Genomic DNA, 22,809 nt, shown 5'->3' on the forward strand with positions numbered 1-22,809 from the left:
AGCTCCTCCTCCCCTCAAAGAGTCAGGCTTTACCAGACACAGGATGACCAGGTGACCCTAAGTTTATCAACAGCAGAGTGAAACGTACATGTTAAACCTCAGTGGCTCTGTCGCCTAAAATACTTGGCATGAACATCTTCCAACAAAAATTTCAGGTGTTTTTGTGTGTGATTCCCCACCATGAGGATACCAAACAGTGGGACCATTAAAAATTGATGAATGCTTTCAAACACCACTTCTAGCTAGATAATACTCTAGGGTACAGTATTTAATAAGAGCTATTCACCCCCTAAGAGTCACTCACCCTTAGCTTCCTACAAATTAACACTTTACGTAATCTTATGCTAACAGCAATGCCCAAGAACAGCACCACAGGCCTCCAAAGGGTGAGTGTAGGTCTTAATGAAAAGGTCTCAAAAATCAGTATTGCTCTGAATAGAATGCCATCTGTCGTAACAGCACTGAACATTAAAATAAGGGGCCTTATACATGCTAGGCAAACAAACACCTACCTCTACCCTTTAGAATGTCACTTCTGAAAAGTGACATTGCAGGGCAGGGAGAGAACAGAGTGATCCCTGTCAATCAGTTAATCAGTCAATCAATCAATAGCTGCAGCATTTTACACACATATACCACTCTAAAATTTAGGACTAATCTTCAGAAAAATAACTATGAGGTTAACTTTATGTCTAGGGTTTTACAGCCACTGCTTCTGTTTTTACCTGGTCTGGCATTCTCACCAGAAGGAATCTGGTGCTCTGTAAGGTGAGGTACTTTTTCTTCAGGCTCTGCTTTGCTGGGAGGGTTAAAAACGTTCCCTGCTGGCAGAGTTGAAGGAGCAAGACTGCTGGCAACAGAGCCACCTGGTAGAGCAAGGCTACCAAATCCAACATCTTTCACAGTTTCTGGGGCCATGGACAATGGTGGTTGCACTAAAGCTGTTTAAACAGGACAAAAATTTATTTCAGACTTAACCAATTTACGAGTCTAGTTTTCTTGTATCTTGAATGGTTTACTTAATGGCATCTCAGCATTACTAAACACATTATATAATAACCTATGCTCAAAATGACTAGTAGGCTCAGCTCTACTTACAATGCTTCATTCGTTTAGAATAGAGAAAACTATTTTAAGACATAATTTCACCAAAAGGGAATGGTACGGGAAGAATCACTAGTGAAAAAAAATCCTAGTAATACACAAAAAATGCTAATTTTCTAACAATGCCAGCTAAGTGAATACTAAATAAACAGAAATGATTAGTAGAAAAAGCCAAGTAGACAGCAGAATGAAACTCTAGCCAGTCTTCTCGAAATTACAATAGGAGAATAGAGACGTGTTATATGTTCATGACTGCCATCAATCGAGGTTAGGAAAGGTAAACTGTAAATATAAAGCTAAATATAAAGCAATCTGTGCCAAAGCAGTTGGTAAAAGCTTTATTCATGTGTATGTCATCTTTCTCTTAAAAGGCAGAACCACAGGGATGTAACACACTCTTAGAAGGTCTAACTTCATTACTTGTCATTCAGAAAAGTGCTGAGCCCAGACTTGGACACTTTAAGGCAGAGACTGCCTCCCACCCCCCACCCCCATATTCACTTCAGAAATACCAGAACCAACTGTAGTGTACTACAAAGATGAAACACTGGAGCAGGAATTATGGGGAAGAAGTGAGACAGGAAAGAGCAGCACAATTCCATGTACTATTAATTGATCCCAGGCTAGGAAACTTTAACTATTGAGAGACAGCTACAGGACGAGCCTCTTTGAGTGATGAATTAACTCCTGAACACTGTGCAATTTTCAGAAAGATTTGAAAGCTACCTAAATAATATGAGGAAAAAACATTCAAAGGAAATGAACTTGGAGTTTTAAGAAATTAACAAGCATCCCGATTTATTTGATATGTTCTCATGAAAGTTCTTTGGAATCTAATTTTTGAAGCAAGGTTGTCCAAAATTACAGAATACTTATTCAGAAGCACTATGTTTAGTAATGGGACTGTTAAAAGATAACTGGATATCTCTAAATCTGTACAGCAATCCTCTGGATCAGCCTCAGATGCAAGCACTATTCAGGCTCTTCAGGAGGGCAGTACTTATGCAGTTCTCATGTTATCATTTTCAGCGTGACAACAAAGACGAGTATAAAAAGCAGCTAAGTAAAACATAAGCTATTTTCTACACTGCACATTTATATTTTTCTCTATCAAAATACATACTTTCCAGTCTTGTCCACTGAAAACTTTTCCACCTAACAAAACCCTCCAAGCAAACATAATCTAGCAGTCAGAATGTGGTCTGTAAAGCATAAGGAGAAAGAAATGTCTGGTTCAGACTACAGTGGGAGACACAGTACGACTGGGGACAATGAGGCTTAAAAACCTGAGACCCTCTCAGAAGCAAAGGCAGCTAACTGCAAGACACAGAGAAAAAACATACGCAAAGGTAAAAAGCATCTGAACATGGAAGAAGAGAGAAGACAACTGATGGGAAGTGATCTATCAATCCATGAATACAGATTAAAAATGAAGAAACAAAGAGTGGTGGAGGTCAAAGACGACAAATAACAGAAGCCCTTACTGCCCTTCAGTCCTAACTCCACAGAGTGCTTATTGGCGGCTGGGGGAAAGCTTTCTATCTACCCTGACTTTCCTATACACTACATCTCAAGGTGACTAATCATCATCAGCTGGCAAAAGTTTTCCTTATAGTAAAAGAAAAAAAATCCTAATAAAAAATGTAGAAGGAATTACTATTTAGAAATATAATCAATTTGCAATTAATGATAGATTTAACCAAGATAATCAATAATTAAAAACTTAACAGTCAAACGTTTCAAAGGCCTAGTTTCAATGCCTGAACTCCCTCAATCTTAACACTGTTAAATATGTAAGAAAATTCCAAGTACAAATAAACCCTAACGTAAACTATTTGGATTATAATTAAGATATAGATTCATCTTCTCTAATTAGGGTCCACTCTGGTGGGAATGATGATAAGGCACGTTGTACATGAGCACAGGAGGCACACAAATCATTTCTATACTTTCTGCTTGATTTTGCTATAATCCTCAAACTGCAAAAAAAGTACTGTCTGTTTTGTTCAAAGTGAACAACAACAAAAAAAGACATCAGTATGATGTAACGCGATTATGTATGTATACCTGTATACATTAGTATGATATAATACATGTTGCTTGTATTCTTATGGGGAAAGGTGATCCACAATGCACACAAGTCTTTGGCGCTAACTTCCACCTTACAACAATCTTAAGTCTAGAAAGGAGCTGCTCCGTAGTCATCAGGGATTATGAGCTGGAAAGGAGATCTGGGCAGGATGGCTCTAGACAAGGACACTTAACAATAAACAGCAAAACAAAATCACAATGGTGATGGAACAGTCTGTGAACCTTGACTAAACAAAGTAGATTATGAAATAACACTTTGAGATAACTGAGGAAATGAGGAAGAACTTTTGAGATACTATTAATTTTCAGAAGTCATTTTACAAGCATTTGTTTAAAAACAAGTAAATTACAGGAATAAGAACAAATATGCTAATACTCCCCAGGATAAAACAGGCTTTGGAAATCAAAAACTCACATGTTGGTACTACTGGTGGTATTGCAGGGGGAGGTACCACAGGCGGGGGAACTGGAGGTGGCATAAAACCTACACGAAAGAAAAAAAGATGAAAATAAAACAGCACAAAGAAAATTATTTGCTTTCCATCAAAGAAGCTGTAGACGAACTTTTAGATCTTCTTTCTGAAGATGGGGTCCTCACTCTGCTACCCAGCTGCTGTGGAACCCATGGGCTAAGTCATTCTGCATCAACTTCCTAAGGAATAGGGAGCCCAGGGCTCCACTACACCAGCAAATCCTCTCAGTCTTAAAATGGCTTCCATTACATAAGGATGGATCTGCGCAGTATTTTCCACTTAAAATAACTTCTATACATACTTTACTTTATCTCTACAAGCCAAATAAAGCAGTGAAACCTGATCACAATGTTCAATTTATTTCCTCACTCATTCACATCCCATGCTCTACGCTGCTGATATGCACAATAAGCTGGGGAACCAAAATGTGTATTTTGGAATGCTGATCACAGGGAGCGTGCTAAACCTACCTCAAGCTACTGGTCACAGCAGAAAACACAATGCTATCCATCTGCCAGCCATTTTTATTTCTTTGACACATTGTGTTATTTACCACTAGATTAAAATATTTTGTTAATTTCACATGATATGATGTTTTAAGTTCTTGAATAAATCTTAAACTTCAATGACATTTTTATGATCCTATAGACCACATGACCAAATTATAAATCTACCTCTTTTTAGTAGTTTTTAAAAGTAGTCACTATTAAATTAAATTTTAAAAAAGTGCATAAAAAGAAAAGAGGCTTAAAGGTTTAACCCAAAGGATCAAAAGTCTGGAGAATGGACGCACAAGCTGGTTCTGTTGTATACTCAAGTCTGCAAACCACTGCTCTATAGCATTGGGAGCCCCAAAAATAACATTAATGACATTCTAAACCGAGTTAAAACAGTAAGATATAATTTCCTTACCAGGAGGTGGTTGTGAAGGGTTAAAACTTGCTCGCAGAAAAGGAGGTGGAGGGATTGGGCTGAATCCAGGAGGGGGGACCGGCATTGAGACGGGAAATGCTGGTGGAACTAAACTAACTGCAGGAACCGCTGGTGCTACTGGAATCTTTTATGAGTAGAAAAATGTGCGTTAGCCAGTTTATCCACCTGAAGTGATTGCTACAATATGGCATACTAAAGGCAAATCACTCCTTTAACAAAAGAAGTACGAAAAACCATTACATTTACGTTTCTCTTCTTGGATACTTTTTGCAGACGGTACTAGTCATCAGGTAACATACATGGAGACTGTAAGGTACATCCTACAATCAGATGACATGAGAGCTCAACTAAGCATTGAGGCCCAGGCTCAGGCTTCATCAGCACCTGCCCGCCTAGGAAGCAAGGCAGTACCACCTTCCAAGAGCACCGAATTCTCAAAACTTTGAAATCTTAACACAAGTATGTTTTGGTCTCCATACCTAAAAAAGTCCCAAGCTTCTCTCCAGCATGGCTTTGCCTCCTTCCTGAACCTCGAATGTTGTCAAGTCTCATTCCATTGCCTAAAGAGCACTTTAATGCTCACACGCACAGAATAAAATAAATCCCAATTCTTATTCAAGAAATCTCCTCACATCATTTTCTATTCTCATAAAATACAAGTTTCCATACCTCTAATCTCTTAGACTAAGTGTCTTTCTCTCCTTCTTCCCCAATTCCAGATCCCATAATCTAAGGACTCATGTGCTACCTGCCACTTCTCTTTCATCTCATCACAGTCTTCTCTGTGTCACAACCACCTCTCACCTCTATTGCTATAGCTAGTTCCACCCCATCTCTTCTTTTATAAATGTCCAGTGTAGCCTATTCACTATGGGCTACATCTAGTACAATCCTTAACTGTCACGCCTGAGTCTCCTCCTCCAATAGTTACCCTGATTCAGAATGAAAGATGAACTGCTCTGAGAGCTGAGCTTACAGGCATGACATGACTCAAGCATGCTCCTGGCATAAGACCCTTCAGCCTGTATTTCCTAAGACATGGGAATAGCTACTTTCTTCATCACTATTGTTCAGCAATTGTTAAGCTATTGCTCAGCTAGGTGTACCCTGATCACCACTTGAAGATGGCAGGCAGCTACGCAAATATTCCTGGCCAGCCACATCCTAGTCATCCCTATCCTATCTCATCCTCTTATTTTGCATTTTCTGTCTCCCACGAATGACAATGAAAGCTCCATGTTTACCATGGATGTACTCCAAAGCCCCAAAGCTCCTAGCACAGTGCATAACTCAGCACCAGCACTCAGTACCTATTTAATACATAAATACTTAGTATAAGTAATACCTTCTATGACAATAATCGTTTTTCAAACTGTTTCAAGTAATGAGACTGATAGCAATCTGCTAACCCAGAAAGCATAATCTAAAGGAAATACTGCAAGTCTAAAGGCACTGTCACCTTTGTGTATTTACAATGATGCCACTGCACTTGCAGGTTTTTAACATCTGAACCACAACATGCTATCTGTCCTAATGTGGACAGCAGCTTCCAATTGTCACACAAGAATAAAATCTGATAGGAAAGATGTGAGGCTACTGAGAAGCCAGCTGGCCCTTACCTGCAGCATAGCAACAGGGGGAGGGAAAACCTCTGCCTGCGTTGTGACCACTGTCTCCTTTTCCACTGGAGTTGGACTCTGTGTTGTCTGGACTGTCTCTTTAGCAGGTTCTGAGGTTTTCACAGTTTCCCATTCTAAACGAAATATTTAAAGTTGATTTTCTTTAAATACAGTTTTTTCCCATTTACAATACATCTAACCCTTGCCATATCTATCTATCTTGGCAAATCCACAAAAAGTAACACACAAGATAAAAGTGACACTGAGCCGTGATGGCGACATGCCTTATGGGTCACCTGATTTCTGTAAGTCATCAAGCACATCTAACAAAGTATTAATACAGAGAGATCTTCCAGAGAAGACTAGAACATACAGATGGAATTAGCTGAGCACAGGGCACAGGTCCACAACCAACCATTTAGCAGGCAGGGCACGAGGACAGGAGTTTAACGACAGCCCAGGCAACACGAAGTCAACCATGGTTGGAACAGAGCAAACATGACTGGTCAACTTCTGCTCCTACGTGCATCTGCCTTCATCTCTAAGCACAGTGTTGGAAAGCTCTGGTGTGCTGCTTCCCAAGTGAGTACATGTCTCAACTCGACCCCACACACCTACATCCACTCACACTGTAACACCCCACTCCTGTCTTAAGCTGGCTTTCTATCTACACACACTCTCCCCCACTTCCTCCCCTTTCAGACGCAGGGTCTCACCATGCATAGAACTTATTATGTGGACCAGGCGGACCTCAAATTCATAGAGACCACCTGTCTCTGTCTGCCAAGAGCTAGGACTGAGGCACATGCACCATCACACCTGGTCTGTGTTTCTGCTTATACCAACACAGAAATCTTAAATAGGTTTTGTGGAGGTTTTCTTGTTTTGTTTTTTTTGTTTATTATTTTTTTTTAGTAGAACATGGTTTTTGGAGTACACAGTAAGACTCTATAGACCAGATAATGTTTCTGTTCTAACTATAAACTTGTTGCTGTAAATAAATAAATATAGGAGAAAAAGTCCTGAAAAATATGTACATAAGCAAGCATGGCTGTGGTCCCACAGAGCTGCTCTTTGAGAACAGGCCACAGGCAGGCTGTGGCACAGACTGTAGGCCACGGGAGCCTGTGTCACACAGGTCACAGGTGACTGCTTTCCTATCACAATGTCAGTTCCTGCAGAATCAACCTATCACAGCAGGAGTTGAGATAACTGAAAGACTATCCTAGCCCACAGGCTAGTACACAGGAAGTGAACAATAAACTCTGCTGGCCTGGGAGGTGCTGAGGTTCAAACCAAAAGCCCTACATATGCTAAGAACGTGGTCTCCTACGTAAGAGCCATCTCCATGCAGAAGGCAATAACATCGAGAAGATTTCTGCATATATTCATTAGCTTGAGTACCTCCCTGAAAGCAAGCTACTTTTGATAAGAAAACTAAGATACAAAGAAGCAAAGAATGACCCATACTTTGGATCAATCCCAAATATTACAGTATTTCCTTCTGGTTGTTGCTGTTTGTGAATTTACAACTGTGAATTTTGAAAAATGAAAAGAAATAATGCTATTTTTACAAGGAGCAGGCCATATGATCATTGGGTTATGGGCAACACAAGAAGTATTTCAAAAGGCACTATGCTGCAGTACCTGAGCCGCAGAGCGCCTGCTACTCAAAATGAACTCTATCTAAAACAATCTGGACTTTCTCCAAGAAGCTTCTCAAATCCTCAGTTCCAACTTACAACTTGTGGAATTACAAAATACTTGCTTCAACAAAGCTTTCTGGGTACAAAGCTTTCTCTTAAACATAATACAAATGTTGTCATAAAAGGAAAAAAAATGCTAAATTTACAAGCTTCCATTAAGTACTTTTCTGCACTGTTCCCTGACACCTAGTGAAACACAAAACACTGAACAGGCAACATCAGACACTGTCATTTCTTTCTTCTTCTTGGTGCTGAATCCAGGGAATAAGCATAGTTCTCCCTCCACATTTCTATCACAACTTTCTGGTGTGTACTATAAAATGATAAAAAGCACTAGTGCTCTTACCAGCATTTACAGTCTCCTGGTCAATCATGCCTCCTTCTGCAAAGCCATCCAAGTCATCCACCTTAACTTTTTCCCAGGGTATGTATGTGACTCCAAGATCCACATCCCAGAACTGCTTGTACTCTGTCTTTACACCTTTGTTCAAAGCCCAAGCAATCTATTGGGAATGGGGAGAGATTAAAAAAAGGAAGATCACAGATAGATTGCAAAAATAAATAAAGTTCAAAATCATTATTTAAGCAAATAGAAACAAAACTCATTTTCCTTGAGTCCTTTTTAACCCTGCAACATAAGACCTGCTTCTGCTTCCACTTCTTACCCAACTCTAGAATGACTCATTTCTGGAGATAATACAAGTCTATTTTCACAATAAAATCTAGGTCCCATTAGCAATAACTAGGAAGATTATCACAAGTTTAATAGTGCCTTGTACACCACCCATAAGCAATACTGAGTTTACATACACAGTCAGACAGTGTTTTGTAAAAGACTAGCATACACACTCTTTAGAAAGGGTTCACTGACTGCATTCTCTCTGTATTAGCAGTTCTGGCACATACTCTCTCTAGAAAGAGTTCACTGAATGCATTCTCCCCACATTTGTGGTTCTCAACCTTAATGATGCAACCCTTTAATACAGTTCTTTATGTTGTGGTAACCCCAGCCATAAAATTTTTCCTGTTTCTACATCATAACGACAATTTTGCTACTGCTATGAATTGTAATGTAAACATCTGTGTTTCCCAATAGGTTTAGGTGACCCCTGTGATAGGGCTGTTTGAATCCCAAAGGGGTTATGACCCACAGATGACTGCTCTAAACAGCCAAAATAAAACATTGAGTCAATCACAAGCAGGAATGAGAAAACAATACATTCTCAATTTAAAGACTAAGAAGGAAAAATAAATGCTTGTAGATAAATTGTTTACAAGAAGGCTGGCTTACATAAAAAGAAATAATGTAAAGAAGAAGTATTAGGAGAAAAAAGTAAATGAAAGACAAACTTGTACATGTGAAAAAACTCTAACCCGAACACAGCCTGAGTTGGCACAGACTTGTGTAGGTGTGACCGTAAGGAACAAACTAGTAAGTTATTATACACATTCCTAACTATAATTCAATAATACTGAAACTGTAAGCTTGCTGGAAATGCAAAAGACAAGGCTGAGAATAGAGCTCTGTGTAAGAGAATGAGCTTAAATTACCATGTTCAAGGATCTGGATCTGATCACAACAAGCGGCAAAGAAGAAAAAAAGATGAAAAGAACTGGGGGATTCTAATGGTCCAAATAATAAGTAAGATCATATGACCTTTCCTATGACACATTTATGACTGTGACATAACAGGCTGTAATATTAATCATCACTCTAGCACAAAAACTCACCTTAATGACCTTGGAACCAATTTTGTAGGATCCTGAACTCAGTTTCTGAAGAGCACGAAATGAGTCCTGTCGATGAACCATACAGACATACGCACAGCCCCTGGGTGGAATCATCTGTGAGGGAAAAACCCTTTCTTTACAGAGAGAAGGATGGAATGCACTCTGACATTTGCTTCTAGTAAAACTCAACACAATTGACAACTGACTAAACCTACAATTTTGGTAGATGGTTAAATTAATTTTCTTTCTTTCTCCAACTGTTTATTGATAAAACACATATGCAACTAATTATTCACTTATTAAGTCCCATATTCACACCTTAATTCATCTTCCATTTGAAGACACGATAAATCTTGAATACATGTTAACAGTTCTCTGATTACAGAATACAGAACTTACTATTATAACAAAAAACCTTACAGCTCCATTTTCAAGCTGACAGATAAAATGAAAGAAAGGGAAGGACAAGAAAGGGAAAGGAAAGGATTCTTGCTAAGAAACATTTAAGGCTTGGAGGAATTAGGTGTATACTGCTATTAAACAACAATGAATACTTTATAAGATACTTTATTTAAAAGGAAGAATTAAGGGGATATAAACAGCCTCAAAGCAAACACAGAAAAATGAGTATATAAACAAATTTTATCAAAATGTATATTACCAAAGGCATATAACTACTGGGCTTAAATAGGAGGTGAAAACCAACTATTTTAAAACACTGTGCTCAAGAGATACTTACATTAATGGATTCAATTTGTCCAAACTCCTCAAAAAGGTTGGTTAAATCTTGCTGTGTAGCCTTCTTATCCACTTGGCCAACCCAGAGAGTAGTACTGCACACTGTCAAGACAAAGCAGCAGAGGACTTAAATCACAGGACACAGCTGCCTAGGGCAATAATAACAATAGATAAGCTTAAGGCAGCACATCCATAACACCTGACAGGGGCACAGCAAACTGCCATATTTAAAGCTGATTGGGCTCTCAGTATCCGCTTACATTTCTATGGGGCTAGCTTCCTGCATGTCACCTATCTGCAAGCAGAACACCTCTGGACACCATTGTCCATCCACTAGAGAAAGGTGGTATATTAGGCTAAAGGAAAGTTTTAAAACTCCCAATTGATTCTAAAGTGCAACAGTTTTCAAACAACTTCCTACCTGTGACCTTCCTAATACCTCAGGGTTGGATGTTTCTCCCAAATCAGCAGGTATATATGAAACCTGCATGAGCTATTGTATCCTTAAGGAAATAATACTTTGCAGAGATACAAAAAGGAAATGATGAATCAGGACTCCTTAACTTGCTATTAAAGACTTGAGAATGAACTGAATGGCAATTCTTTGTGTGTGCACATGTGTGCAGAAGAGCATGGACTCCTTAGAGACTCAGCTGCACATAGATGCACATGACCTGAATTCTGTTCTCATGACTCTTGACCCTCAGCTGGATTGCTCATGCTTCTTGAATACCTCCTTTTAGAGATGACACATGTACACAGCTTTAGTGTTCTGCATCTAGACTTCAGCTGACACGGTTTTCGAGCATTTTAATCCTGACAGAGCAGTCTAGAACAGCCTTTTCTAGGGTTAACTTCGCATCTACTGAAGTTTAATCCTTGACAAGATTGCTACCAGGAGTCTCTACTCTTGTTGGTCAGGACCCAACATCTTCCAGGCGTGCACAAGCTTAGTTTAGCTAACACAAACTATGGCAACTGCCCCTTCTTAGCTAGTAGTCCTTTGTCTTGTACAGTCTCACTCTGTGTAATTCTCAGATCATGTTTCTCTCACTCTAAGACAAAATCTATCCCAGGGACCAGTGAGATGGCTCAGCAGATAAATGCACTTACATTGCCAAGATTTACAACTGAGTTTGAGTCTTGAAACCTATATGGTGGAAGAAAACTGTCTTCTCTAAATTGTTCTCAGACCACACACATATATCAAGGCATAGAAAGCATACAGAAGCATGCTTAAGAGAGAAAAAGAGATTTTTTTTTAATGGACCTTTCATTTGGGAGACTTCAAAGTCTGCTTTTACCAGAGTTCTATAGTTTAACAGACTATGTCTTCCAAAGTTTCGCGTGTCACGGGCTTAGTCTTTGGCCATTGCACCATCGAAAAGTAGTGAAACTTTTAAGAGATGGGACTCAGTGAGGACCTGCTCTTGAAGAGGCTTACAGTCTCCGTTCTGCCTTGCTTTGCTTTCCAGTCATAATGATCACTCAAACAGCAAAGACAAGAAACTTTGAACAGCAAATACAAGGCAAAGTAAACATTATTGAAGTCACAGTGACAGAAAGCTGCTCCACTACCATGTTGTGCAATGAAGTGTAAATGCCTCAAGAACAAGTTCCAGTGCTCTGGACATGAACAGCTTTGGGGCTTTCTCACCTAACAGTAACACCTCCTGCCTCACTACAATGTCCTGCAGACTCCAACTGCCTTAGTCTCCAAGAGCTGCTGTGCTAATGGATTTCTTACTATTCAATGCTGCTCTATAATTTTTTCCCCTAAGAAGCAGTCCTGATTCTTCCCAATCCCAAAAGAATGAACGCTTAGATCTTGGGTTATTATTCTGTTGATGTTTCACACCACTGACTGCCTCTGAAAGCTCTGTACTGTATCATCTGTTTCAAGGACCAGCAGTGGGGAAGCTGACCACACTGTTTCAAATGTGTTGAAAGAACAGCAATTAGACGAAACTGACTCTGCTTCAAGATGAAGAGTCCTGAGGTACTCAATGGAAGATTAGTCATCACTGTATTTTCTCACGCACTTGCTGAGTTTTCCATCTTCAGATGTTTAAACAGTAAAAGAGATAAACTCCATTATAATTTAGCCACAAGATGAAAAAGAAATTCTGAAGCTTGTAGAACATCCATGAACTAGAGGAAATCATTCAACAGGAAATAAGCCAAGACACAAAAAGCATGCAATGTTCTCTCACTACTAGGAAGAAAGCAGAGGACATAAGAAAGGGAGAGTCTCAAACCTGAAAAAGCTATTGAGGAACACACACAGGCTGATAGTCAGACACAAACAGCTCTGAAAAAAGGAACCTTGCCTGCAATGCATACATGAATATATGTAAAGAAGTCTAAGCATGGATATGTCTAACTTCAGAAGAGAGAGCAAGAGACCTCAAGCATAGGTGCTGAGAATACACAAAAGAACAGAAGTCATGGAAGAGGATGAAAAGCCGTTTTGTTTGTTTGGACTCCATACTGTGTTTCTTACATGGCTGACAAGTGCACAGGTGCAACCTTCCGTGCTACTGCAGTAGGAAGACCATTTTCACATCTAAAAGAACCCAGCACCTGCTCTTCCTGAGAAGGCAACTGTGGAGGCTAAGCTTGCTTCCTAATGCCCTAATATTCCAGCAACAGGAACAAGACACCAAGAGTCACTGATACATCTACTACACTGGGCCATTTAGAATGTTTTTTGGGTTTTGTTTTTTAACATTTTCTGGAGGGAAGGGCTATATAACCTGAGTCTCCACTTTCTTCTTTGAAGCAAAACTACATGAAATCATTCTTAGCATGTAACATGCATTCCTACATGTAAAATAAACTACTCTTTTTAAAGAGGAATAATGTTCTATAGAATTAAATACAGTTAAATAATAATTACTTGAGTTTTATATATGTTAATTGCCTAATTTGATCGTTACATGGTATACATACGTACAAAAATAGTATACAGAACCTTGTAAGTATGTATAATTATGAGGTATCAAAAATAATACATTTGGGGGACTGGAGAGAGGGTTCAGCAGTTAAGAACACAGCTATTCTTACAGGAAACCCAGTTTTAGTTCCTACCACCCACATGGCAGCTTACAACTATTCGTAACTCCAGTTAATAAGGATTCAACATTCTCTTCTCACCTCCATAAGCACAAAGTATGCAAAGAGCATGTATTCATACAAGTTGACAACACACTCATATAAATATATAAACACGAATCTTTCTTAAAACCACACAATTTTTAAAAGAGAAAAATGGATTCCATGCCTGTGCCAATTTAACACATGGCTATCTACAACAATTCTTTATGCTGAGGTATTTGAAGACCACCAGAAAGTAACACTTTTTTTTAGCTCTTGGGCAAAAATGACAATTTCCTCTCTATCGTGTGCTTCCTTGCTCAGCTGTAATGTTAGTTCTCCCTAAAAATGTAACAGATTACTCCCTAGGCAGAACCTGGAAGAAAAACAACTCATTTTGTTGTACTTAATGATCTTGACCCTAGCCAACTCCTAAAACAAACCCTACTATGAACAAATCTGTTTAAGTACACATATTAGATAAAATACAGAGGAAAACAGTTAGTACTACAAGTATTTCTCTTCTGGTACAAAACTACAATTTATAATCTATTTTAACAATTACACGCAGGTTGTGCAAGGGGTTCAGCTCAGCAATACACTGAATACCGAGCTGGTATAAAACCTTGGGTTTAATTTCCAACAACAGCAACAGTGCACGTGCATACATACATATACAAACACACACACACACACACACACACACACACACAAAATGACCATATAAATACATAAAAATATAGTGGGGGGAGGGGCTGGAGAGATGGCCCAGCACTTAAAAGCACTGGCTGCTCTTCCATAGGTCCTGAGTTCATTTCCCAGCAAACACATGGTGGCTCACAACCATCTATAATGGCATCTGATGACCTCTTCTGGCAAGCATGAAAACAGAGCACTCACATGTATAAAATAAACAAATCTTTCAAAAATATATATAGCAAGATATATCTTTGTGCACCAATTACTCCTACAGATTTGATTACTCACATCTCTTCAGTTACTACTGACAGTAATCACTGTGTCATGTTATAGATTTCAGCCTGGTGTGTTTCCAGTACCCTTGGTTCAAAGCGTATTTTATAACTTGCATTAAACATCCTTAATAATCTTACATACATCTGCTAATAAGCTTTTCTTCCACAAAAGCCTCAGTCAAAGCCATTCATCAAGACCCTCCCTTTTCAGTCTCTCACTCTCAAAATAAAAATGGGTAAGAGATTTTTACAGCAGAAAGCTAGTTTGTCTGTTTGTTCTAGGGGAGGGATGACCTTCATCACATGTAGAGACCAGAGACCAACCTTAGGTGATTCCTCAAGCACTGTCCAGGATGTTTTTGTTGTTGCTGCTGTTGCTGAGGTACAGTCTTCTGCTGGCCTGAAATCCACCTGTTGTCCGCCTTTTCAGGCTTTTGCGCTGAGGCTCAAACCCAGGTCCCTATGCTTCTGCAGCAAGCACTCTGCAACCCTGTGTCCTCCACAGCCATGGAGAACTAGTTTCCAACATTGACTCTAAGGGAAGCTTGATACAAGCTTATAACTCACCACTTAGTGTTTTTGATCTGACAGGAGGCAATCCCTTTTTCTGTCGTTCTTTCTCCCTCTCTCTAGCTCTTCTCTCACTTGAATATGAGCGTGATGATTTTCTCTTTCTTTCTCTCGAGCGGGAGCGAGATCGCTTCCTGTGCTTTCGCTTTCGAGACCCAGATCGTGACCTGGACCTTCGTTTTCTTGGTGACCTACAAAAATGTAATTATTTTATTTCTAATGACAGTATTATGTTTCAAACAAATCTTCCAATTTGAAATGAAAGAGAAAAGGCAACATTTATCATATTTAACCACCTCTTAAACTATATCAACTATAATCAACTATTAAACAAGTGTTCCACTGTATTCTTGAGCTACGGATGGCCACATTACTGATACCAGATGACTGATTCTGAGATTTTCTTCATTTAAAACACAGAGAAAAAAAAAAAAAAAAAACACAATTCAATAAAGGGCCTCGCTTTCTCTTAGCTCATTTCTCTTTAGCTCATTTTCTCATACAATAGGAATAAAGACCAAAGAAAATAAAAACTCAGGTAACCCAAATGTTACATATTTTTTTAAATAAAAAAGCAGAATACGTCTAACACAGAGGACACCATGTAATCCTGTTTAATGTATTTTTTAACTTCTAAAATGTTGTAATTCTTGACTTGACAATATAAGCTGATGCTGAGTCCTTTTTATTTACTGTGCATGCTTGTAAGCATGTTCCTATCTAAGGTAGAAAGTAAGAATGTCAGAGAACAGTGACTTGGTTTTGATTATAGGATGTGTTGGTGGTATACTTAACATTCACAATACCTGTTTTGTGGGTGTCTGAGGAGATACTTTTGGTATTGCTATGCAGTTATTTGGAATTTAAGAAATACAGCTAGACTTAGTGACTGTTCATCACCACTAATCCCTGAGTAAGGTATTATGCTAGTATCAACTAAAATTAACTATAATCCAAAAATTACATCACAACAGCTGCTAAATCAAGTATGCAAATAGTGCGTGAACAAAGGCTATCTTCTGGTTTTAGTTTTTAATTACTTTCCCTGATAATGTTTTTTAAAATCACTAAGTGCTTACTTTGATCTTAATGCAAAGAAATAAATCAAACATTAAATATTATTACAGAACCTTGATCGAGATCGTGAATGAGTTCTTGATCTTGAGCGAACAGCTACTTTCTTAGCTTCTGGTTCAAAGATTTCCTCTTCAACAACATCTTGCCCTTCATCAATATCCATATCCTAGGAAAGCAAAGTTCAGGGCACATGAACAAAAACAAGTTAATATTTAGGATACAAGTGGCGTTCTGCCTTAACAAGTTTGCAGTGTCGCATTAATGCCTTGGAGTTAACAGATATGGAGGTGTGGAGCATGCACAAGATAACTACCTTCAGAACATAGCACATTCACAAAGAACATTTACATGATTAAAGGACTTTGAACATTTTTGTTTTCATTTTGTTTCATTTTTCAAGACAGGGTTTCACAGTACAGTCCTGGCTGTTCTGGATCATACCCTGTAGTCTAGGCTGGCCTCAAACTCAAGAAGATCAGCTTGCCTCTGTCTCCCAACTGGCAGGATTAAAGGCATATACTACCACTGCCTGGCTGACTTTGAATGTTTATGATTCAGAAAAGCAGTGACTTTTACCTGTTGCTGAATGTCTATGGAATCATCTAAATTTGCTTCAGGTTCCAGAAAATGCTGCTGACTACTTCCTTGTGAGGGAGAAGCTGAGTGCTCGGACCCAAATGTTCCCTCCTGGCTATCTTGAGGAGTTACCTGTTGAGAACAAACAAATGTTCTGAGACATTATTACAAATGAAAACTCGAATACAGCAAATATCACAATAAATGCTTAAAGGGAATCATATTCATGAGAAAACATTCCTAGAGTAATCCATCCGAAGTTGTACTTTGTATAAATCCAAGTCTACTTTTAAAAGGAAAAGTTCTATAGAGGGTACTTATATATATTTGTATGAAATGGTTAGAGGACGTAAATCTTCAAGTACATTTTTTAAGTGTCAAAACTATTGAGAAGTAATACAGAGATAATACTTAATGATAATTAATCTACAACTACAAACAAGTAACAACAAAATACTCTAAAGGTCCAATTAAAACTTTATATTCAAAAACTTAAATCACATTTATGCTTAGAGGCGAAACAATACCTAAAAGTCACTACCAAAATTAGTGATTCAGCAACACTATTCCCACCTAGAGTCTTCCCCAACTACTTCCTTTAAGAGTTCATAAAACAGTTACAGAAAATACAAATAAAGACAAACATGCTCCCACAGTCTCAACACTGTAACGATATAAAGTAATATTGCAAATTTGGTGTGACTGAGTATAAACCTGAGTCACAATTTAAATACTGACTTAACTAAAACATGAAGGAACCCACTATGGAGAAAAGCAACCCGGTAGGAAATCTTTCTAGAACATGACCTAGGAACCTAGGAAGTAGCAGATTCCTACTAGCACACTGGCTATAAACAAAATAAAGAGAAGAACAACTACATGTTCATATTTTCTTGTTACACACTGCTCAAAAACAGTCAACTCTCAAATGGAGGAAGTAGTCCACACACCTTAGAGATGCAAAAGCAAATGGAGACCATGGGAAAGATCTGATTCCATAAAAAACAGACAGCAATGCACATGCTTCATATAATCCAAAAAGAAATAAGCAGCTCTGATTTAAACCTACTTAAACCTAAGAAAGTCTATTTGCCAAACCTGGTTGGACATGTCCTTAAACCCAGCACTTGGGTTTAAAGGCGTATCTTTGCCTGATCTACAGTGAGTTCTAAGACAGCTAAAAGCTATATGCGATCCTGTCTCAGAAACAAAGGGAGGAAGGGAGGAAAGAAAAAAGCTAGTCAGTCAATGCAATTAAATAGGCAAGCACAGGAGAGAAGACCTGTTGGTGAGGGTGAGCTTTGCCTCTCATGCTGATACTCAGCTAACCAATAAAGCAGACCTTAAGAAACTGTGTTCCCTAAAGTCATTAGAAGTCAGTGTCCTTCAAATGTCAAAGGGCCACAGGGCACTCAGTTCTGCTTCAGCTGCATCACACCATCTCTACAGGCTGTCTTTTTATTGGATCACCTTACAGAAAGAATGTGAAACATATCTGGTCACAGATAAATGTGTCAGAGTAACCCTGAAGTTGATTAATTAGTCTTAGGAATTTATATTATCTTAGTATGTATGTATATTTTTCTAAAGTTTAGTGAATGGTTTGTTTCAAGTCCAGAATGTGAGAACTGGCAGGACGGTTCAATGGATAGAGGTACGTAGAACAAGAGAACCAACTCCTACAAGCTGCCATCTAAATTCATAAAGGACCACCCCCATGGTAAACTAACCAATCAAAAAAACAGTCCATATCGTGCTTTTTTACAAAAGTGAACTCACACTGGCTATAATCTAAAATCGACTCTTCCTCCATTTCATTCTCAGTACAAATTAGCAATGAGATAACACATAGGGGTATCTTATACCATTACAGTAAGATAACATTGATGCACGTTTGGATTTCTGTAGTGCTTAAACTGCATTAAGCCAATTGGTATAGCAATTTGTTTATGAGGAAATTTAAACTATGTTACTCTTAGAAGTAGTGCATTTTACAACTAGAAAAAAAAAAAACCATAAGATTCAGGGCAGAGTTTTAAATGACAATTGTTAAGTACCTTTGCATCTGAGTTTCAAAGTTGGCAAATACGCATTAAGCAACAGTCAGAACTGACAGACAAGTGTCTCCCTAGTCACAACAGAACCCAAAAGGTTGTAAGTGTAACCTTTGTTTTTCTTTCCCTTGACTTTACAGTAATGGGTGTTCTGCCTGTGTGTCTGTGTGTGAAAACTGCACATGCAGTGCCCAAAGAGGTCAAAAGAGGGCACTGGATTCCCTAGGGCTGGAGTTGCAAATTGTTAGGAACAGATGTGGGTGCTGGAAATCTAGTCTGGGTCCTCTAGCAGAGCAGCCAGTGCTCTTAGCCACCGAGCCATCTTTCCAGCCCCATGTAAGTGTAATCTTCCAGAACAAAGCAAACAAATGTGTTTCACACCCAACTCTAGCTGAAATGTTTAAATGATAAAAAACAAAACCACTGGCCACAAACAAGGAAGGTTTTCACTGCTAAATTCTATCCTGTGTGTTTAGCCTTCTTTGAGTGTTAGACATTTAATATTTAGCCAGCAAAGACAGCTCACGGACATACACACTAACCAATAATTAAAATTAAAGCAGGAGAGAAATGGAAAAAAAAAAAAAAAAGCATGTTCTAGACAATAATGATGACAACTTAAAAAAGCAAAAACATCATAACTGTATCCGTCAAACCAAACAACTAGTAAGTGAAAAGCATACCTGTGCACCCAAGAAGAATAAAAGAAACAACTAGTCACAACCAATCACCCCAAAACGACATTATCTTGATTTTGGAACAAAAACCTAGAATGTTCCACTTTCTTAAAAGGAATATCACCATTTGAATTTAGCTGGCAGAAAAGAAAATTCACAAACTGAAATTATATAAAAATTCGTTAAGTTCTCTATTCCTTTAGTCTTGCTTCTATACTCAGAAAGTATCCACTGTATCTAGGAGGCAAATGACTTTTTTTTTGGTATAAGCTTGATAAAAATGTCTAGTTTCTATAACTACATATTCACGATGATAAAAGTTTCTCATTCTCTATAATTCTGGTCTTTTTTTTTTTTTTTTTTTTTAATTAGAAACACACTCCAGTTTTTCAAGTGTTTTTAAACCTTTAAAGTGCTTTCCTTCTTATTCCTGGGACCTGGACCCCAAGGTACAATGCTGCTATGGCTGACCTGCATGGAGAAAGGTGGCATTTACCTTCGTTTGGGATAGTTATATGGACTTAATATTAACAAAAGTGCTTTACTTTTCTGCAAGTTTATGCTATTGTTTGTTGTTGTAAAAGATTTAATTTAAAGCTGGGCATCGTGGTGCATGCCTTTAATCCCAACAACTGGGTGACAAAGGAAGATGGATCTCTGGGAAATGGAGATCAGGTCTACATAGTGAGTTCCAGGGCAGCCAGAGCCATATAATGACATCGTGTATCATAACTGACCACTCCTCAAAATTATTTATTTTTATGTATGTGTATGCATGGGCATGTGTGTCCTGGGCATCTTATCTGAAGCTGAAGTGGCAGGCAGCTGTAAACCACCCAACACGGGTTCTAGGAAACCACCTCTGGTCCTCTGCACGGAGAAGCAGGTGCCCTTGAACATGGAGCCATCACTCTTTCCATCTTGAATCACACAACCTGTCACCCAGTTGGCACCCGGCTCCTAAGCCCACCAGTGTCAGGCTCACTGCCCACTTCAGACATTCACAAGCCACTGCTCGTCTATTTATGACCTTCCCAGGTCTGTGGTGATCTGAACAGGCATGGACCCCCACACGCACGTGTCTGTATGCTTGGCCGTTTAGAGTGGCACCAATAGGAGGAGTGGCACTGTTGGAGTAGGTGTGGCCTTATTAAAGGAAGTGTGTCCCTGTGGAGGTGGGCTCTGAGGTCTTACACGCTCACACTAAGCCAGTGTGGCACAGTTTCCTTCTGCTGCCTGTGAATCAACACGTAGAACTCGTACCTCCTTCTCCAGGACCACGTCTACCTCAATGCTTCCATGCTTCTCACAATGACGTTAATAGTCTAAACAGCTAAAAGTATAAGCCAGCCCCAATTCATTATTTTCTTTTATTATGAGAGTTGCTGTGGTCATGGTACCTCTTCACAGCAATAAAACCCTAACTATCATAGAAGTTGGTACCAGGGACTGGGCTATTGCAGTGATAAGCCTGACCATGCTTTTGTCTGGAGGAATGTGGATCCTGGGACTTTGGATTAGGAAAACAGTGGAATGCTTTAAGTGGGGCTAAATTGGCCATCTAGTGGGAACATGGAAGCCAGTGGTGCTGAGGGTGATGTCAACTGTGCGGACACGGCTCAAGAGGTTTCAGAAAATACTGATATGTGGCCTAGAAGACTGTTATTGTGATTTTGGCAAAGAAAGAGACTGCTTTTTGCCTTTATCCAAAAACTTTGCCTAAAGCTACATTGAAGAATTTTTAATTAATTTCACTGGCAGAGGAAATCTCAAAACAGGTAAATATTGTGTTTATCATGTGGCTAATAGTGTTCATTCCTAGGAAATTCTGTAACAAAATGGAGCAAGCTGAGAAGGAAAATACAAAACGTTCAGGTTCAGGAGAAAAGGGACACCAGGAAGCATAATGGAGCTGAGTCCTGTGTCCAAGGAGATAAAGAAAATCCTGATGTTAAATGAAATAAAGGAGCAGTGAGCTCAGGGCAAGACACCACACTGCTAAGCTCCCACCTTGTAAAAAGCAGTTCAAGAAAAGCGAAAAATTAAAAGCTTAGGGCAAGGTGTAGTAGACATACCTTTAATCCCAGCACTCAGAAGCCAGAGGATGATAGAAGTTCAAGGACAGACTGGTCTACAGAGCAAGTTCCAGGACAGCCTAGCTTAGTCAGTGAAGGAAACCACCAAAAATGGAAAGCTGGTGAAGATATAATTAAAGAGGGGGCCGTGTACTAGGGCCAACAAGCAGCAGAACCTGGCAGCTTTGGCTACGTGGTTCTGGCTATAGAGTCAAGGAAATAAGGGGTTACAAAATCTCCCTGTATGATTAAGAAAGCCGCCGAAGCCAGGTGTGTGGCAGGGGTGTCCATACATGGAGACCTACAGATGCCCCTGTGTGAAGCCTGGATTCCCTTGGAGATGCCAGAGCCATGCAATACCTGCCAAGAAGACCTGCTAACAGGGAGTGTAATGAGCCCAAGAAACAGAATTGTGTTGCAGTCACTAATGCTGAAAGGGAGTGAAGGTCTGCAGAGTGCTTTGCTATCACAGAGATGCAGAATTTGGAGCTCACCCAGTTGGTTTTCGACTTGCTTTGATCCATATTTCCTTCATATGCTCCCTTCCCTACCTTTTGGAAACGTAATGCATATCCTGCGCCATTATGTGTTGGAAGTATGCGATCTGCTTTTTGATTTTACAGAGGATTATAGTTAAGAAATTGCATAAATCTCAGAAGACTTTCAACTTTGGACTTCTCAATAACTCTGAAACTATGGGAAATTTAAGTTGGAATGCATTTCCGCATTCTGCTGTGGCTACAAGCCTATGGGAACAGGGAGTGGATTTGAACAGGAATGGGCCCCACAGATTCCTGTGTGTGAATGCTTGGCCATGGAGAATGGTACTATTAGGAGGTGAGGTCTTGTTGGAGGAAGTGTGTCACTGTGGGAACACTTTGAAAACTTATACGCCCAAGCGAAGTCCAGTGCAGCACACTGTCTACTAATGCCTGTGGATCAAGATGTAGAAATCTTAGCTCCTTTGCCAGCACTATGTCTGACTGTACAAACTAAACCTTTGTGACTATAAGCCAGCCCAAATTAAATGTTTTCCTTCATAAAGGTTTCCATGGTCATGGTAACAGCAACAGAAACCCTAACTAAGAGAATGTCTTTTATCATTAGACAAACTTTGGACAATGGAAACCTAACTTCTGTTTCTTCCAAAGGGGTCTTATTGGTATATGTGACAAATTTTTGAAACTAATATATGAGTAATTGGCTACTTTTTTGGTTGGTGAGACTCTTCAGACTTGGTTTCCTCAAACACCCAGCAGCTTTCAGAGAGCCCTGCCTTGGCTTGCTCCTTCTGCTAACCCTGACTCACACAGCT

The 22,809-nt window shown here is 39.2% G+C and overlaps 1 protein-coding gene across 9 annotated transcripts in view; it reads right to left on the minus strand.

Moving 5' to 3' along the window:
• The window catches only part of Scaf8 (SR-related CTD associated factor 8), a 195,343-nt gene that overhangs the window by 117,062 nt on the left and 55,472 nt on the right, over nucleotides 1–22,809 (minus strand). For all 9 annotated transcript variants that reach the window (XR_009588012.1, XR_009588013.1, XR_009588011.1 and 6 more), the window contains 10 exons: nucleotides 16,689–16,820; nucleotides 16,166–16,278; nucleotides 15,033–15,226; nucleotides 10,397–10,497; nucleotides 9,658–9,771; nucleotides 8,273–8,429; nucleotides 6,221–6,354; nucleotides 4,581–4,725; nucleotides 3,611–3,679; nucleotides 726–941 (listed from right to left, as the gene is read on the minus strand). Coding sequence is in view for 3 of the 9 variants with exons in the window: in XM_021648990.2 (XP_021504665.1) it covers nucleotides 726–941; nucleotides 3,611–3,679; nucleotides 4,581–4,725; nucleotides 6,221–6,354; nucleotides 8,273–8,429; nucleotides 9,658–9,771; nucleotides 10,397–10,497; nucleotides 15,033–15,226; nucleotides 16,166–16,278; nucleotides 16,689–16,820 (1,375 nt within the window). In the remaining 6 variants the exon portion in view is untranslated. The remainder of the gene's footprint in view (nucleotides 1–725; nucleotides 942–3,610; nucleotides 3,680–4,580; nucleotides 4,726–6,220; nucleotides 6,355–8,272; nucleotides 8,430–9,657; nucleotides 9,772–10,396; nucleotides 10,498–15,032; nucleotides 15,227–16,165; nucleotides 16,279–16,688; nucleotides 16,821–22,809) is intronic.

Source organism: Meriones unguiculatus, chromosome 20 (genome assembly GCF_030254825.1).
Source record: "Meriones unguiculatus strain TT.TT164.6M chromosome 20, Bangor_MerUng_6.1, whole genome shotgun sequence".
Lineage (NCBI taxonomy): Eukaryota > Metazoa > Chordata > Mammalia > Rodentia > Muridae > Meriones > Meriones unguiculatus.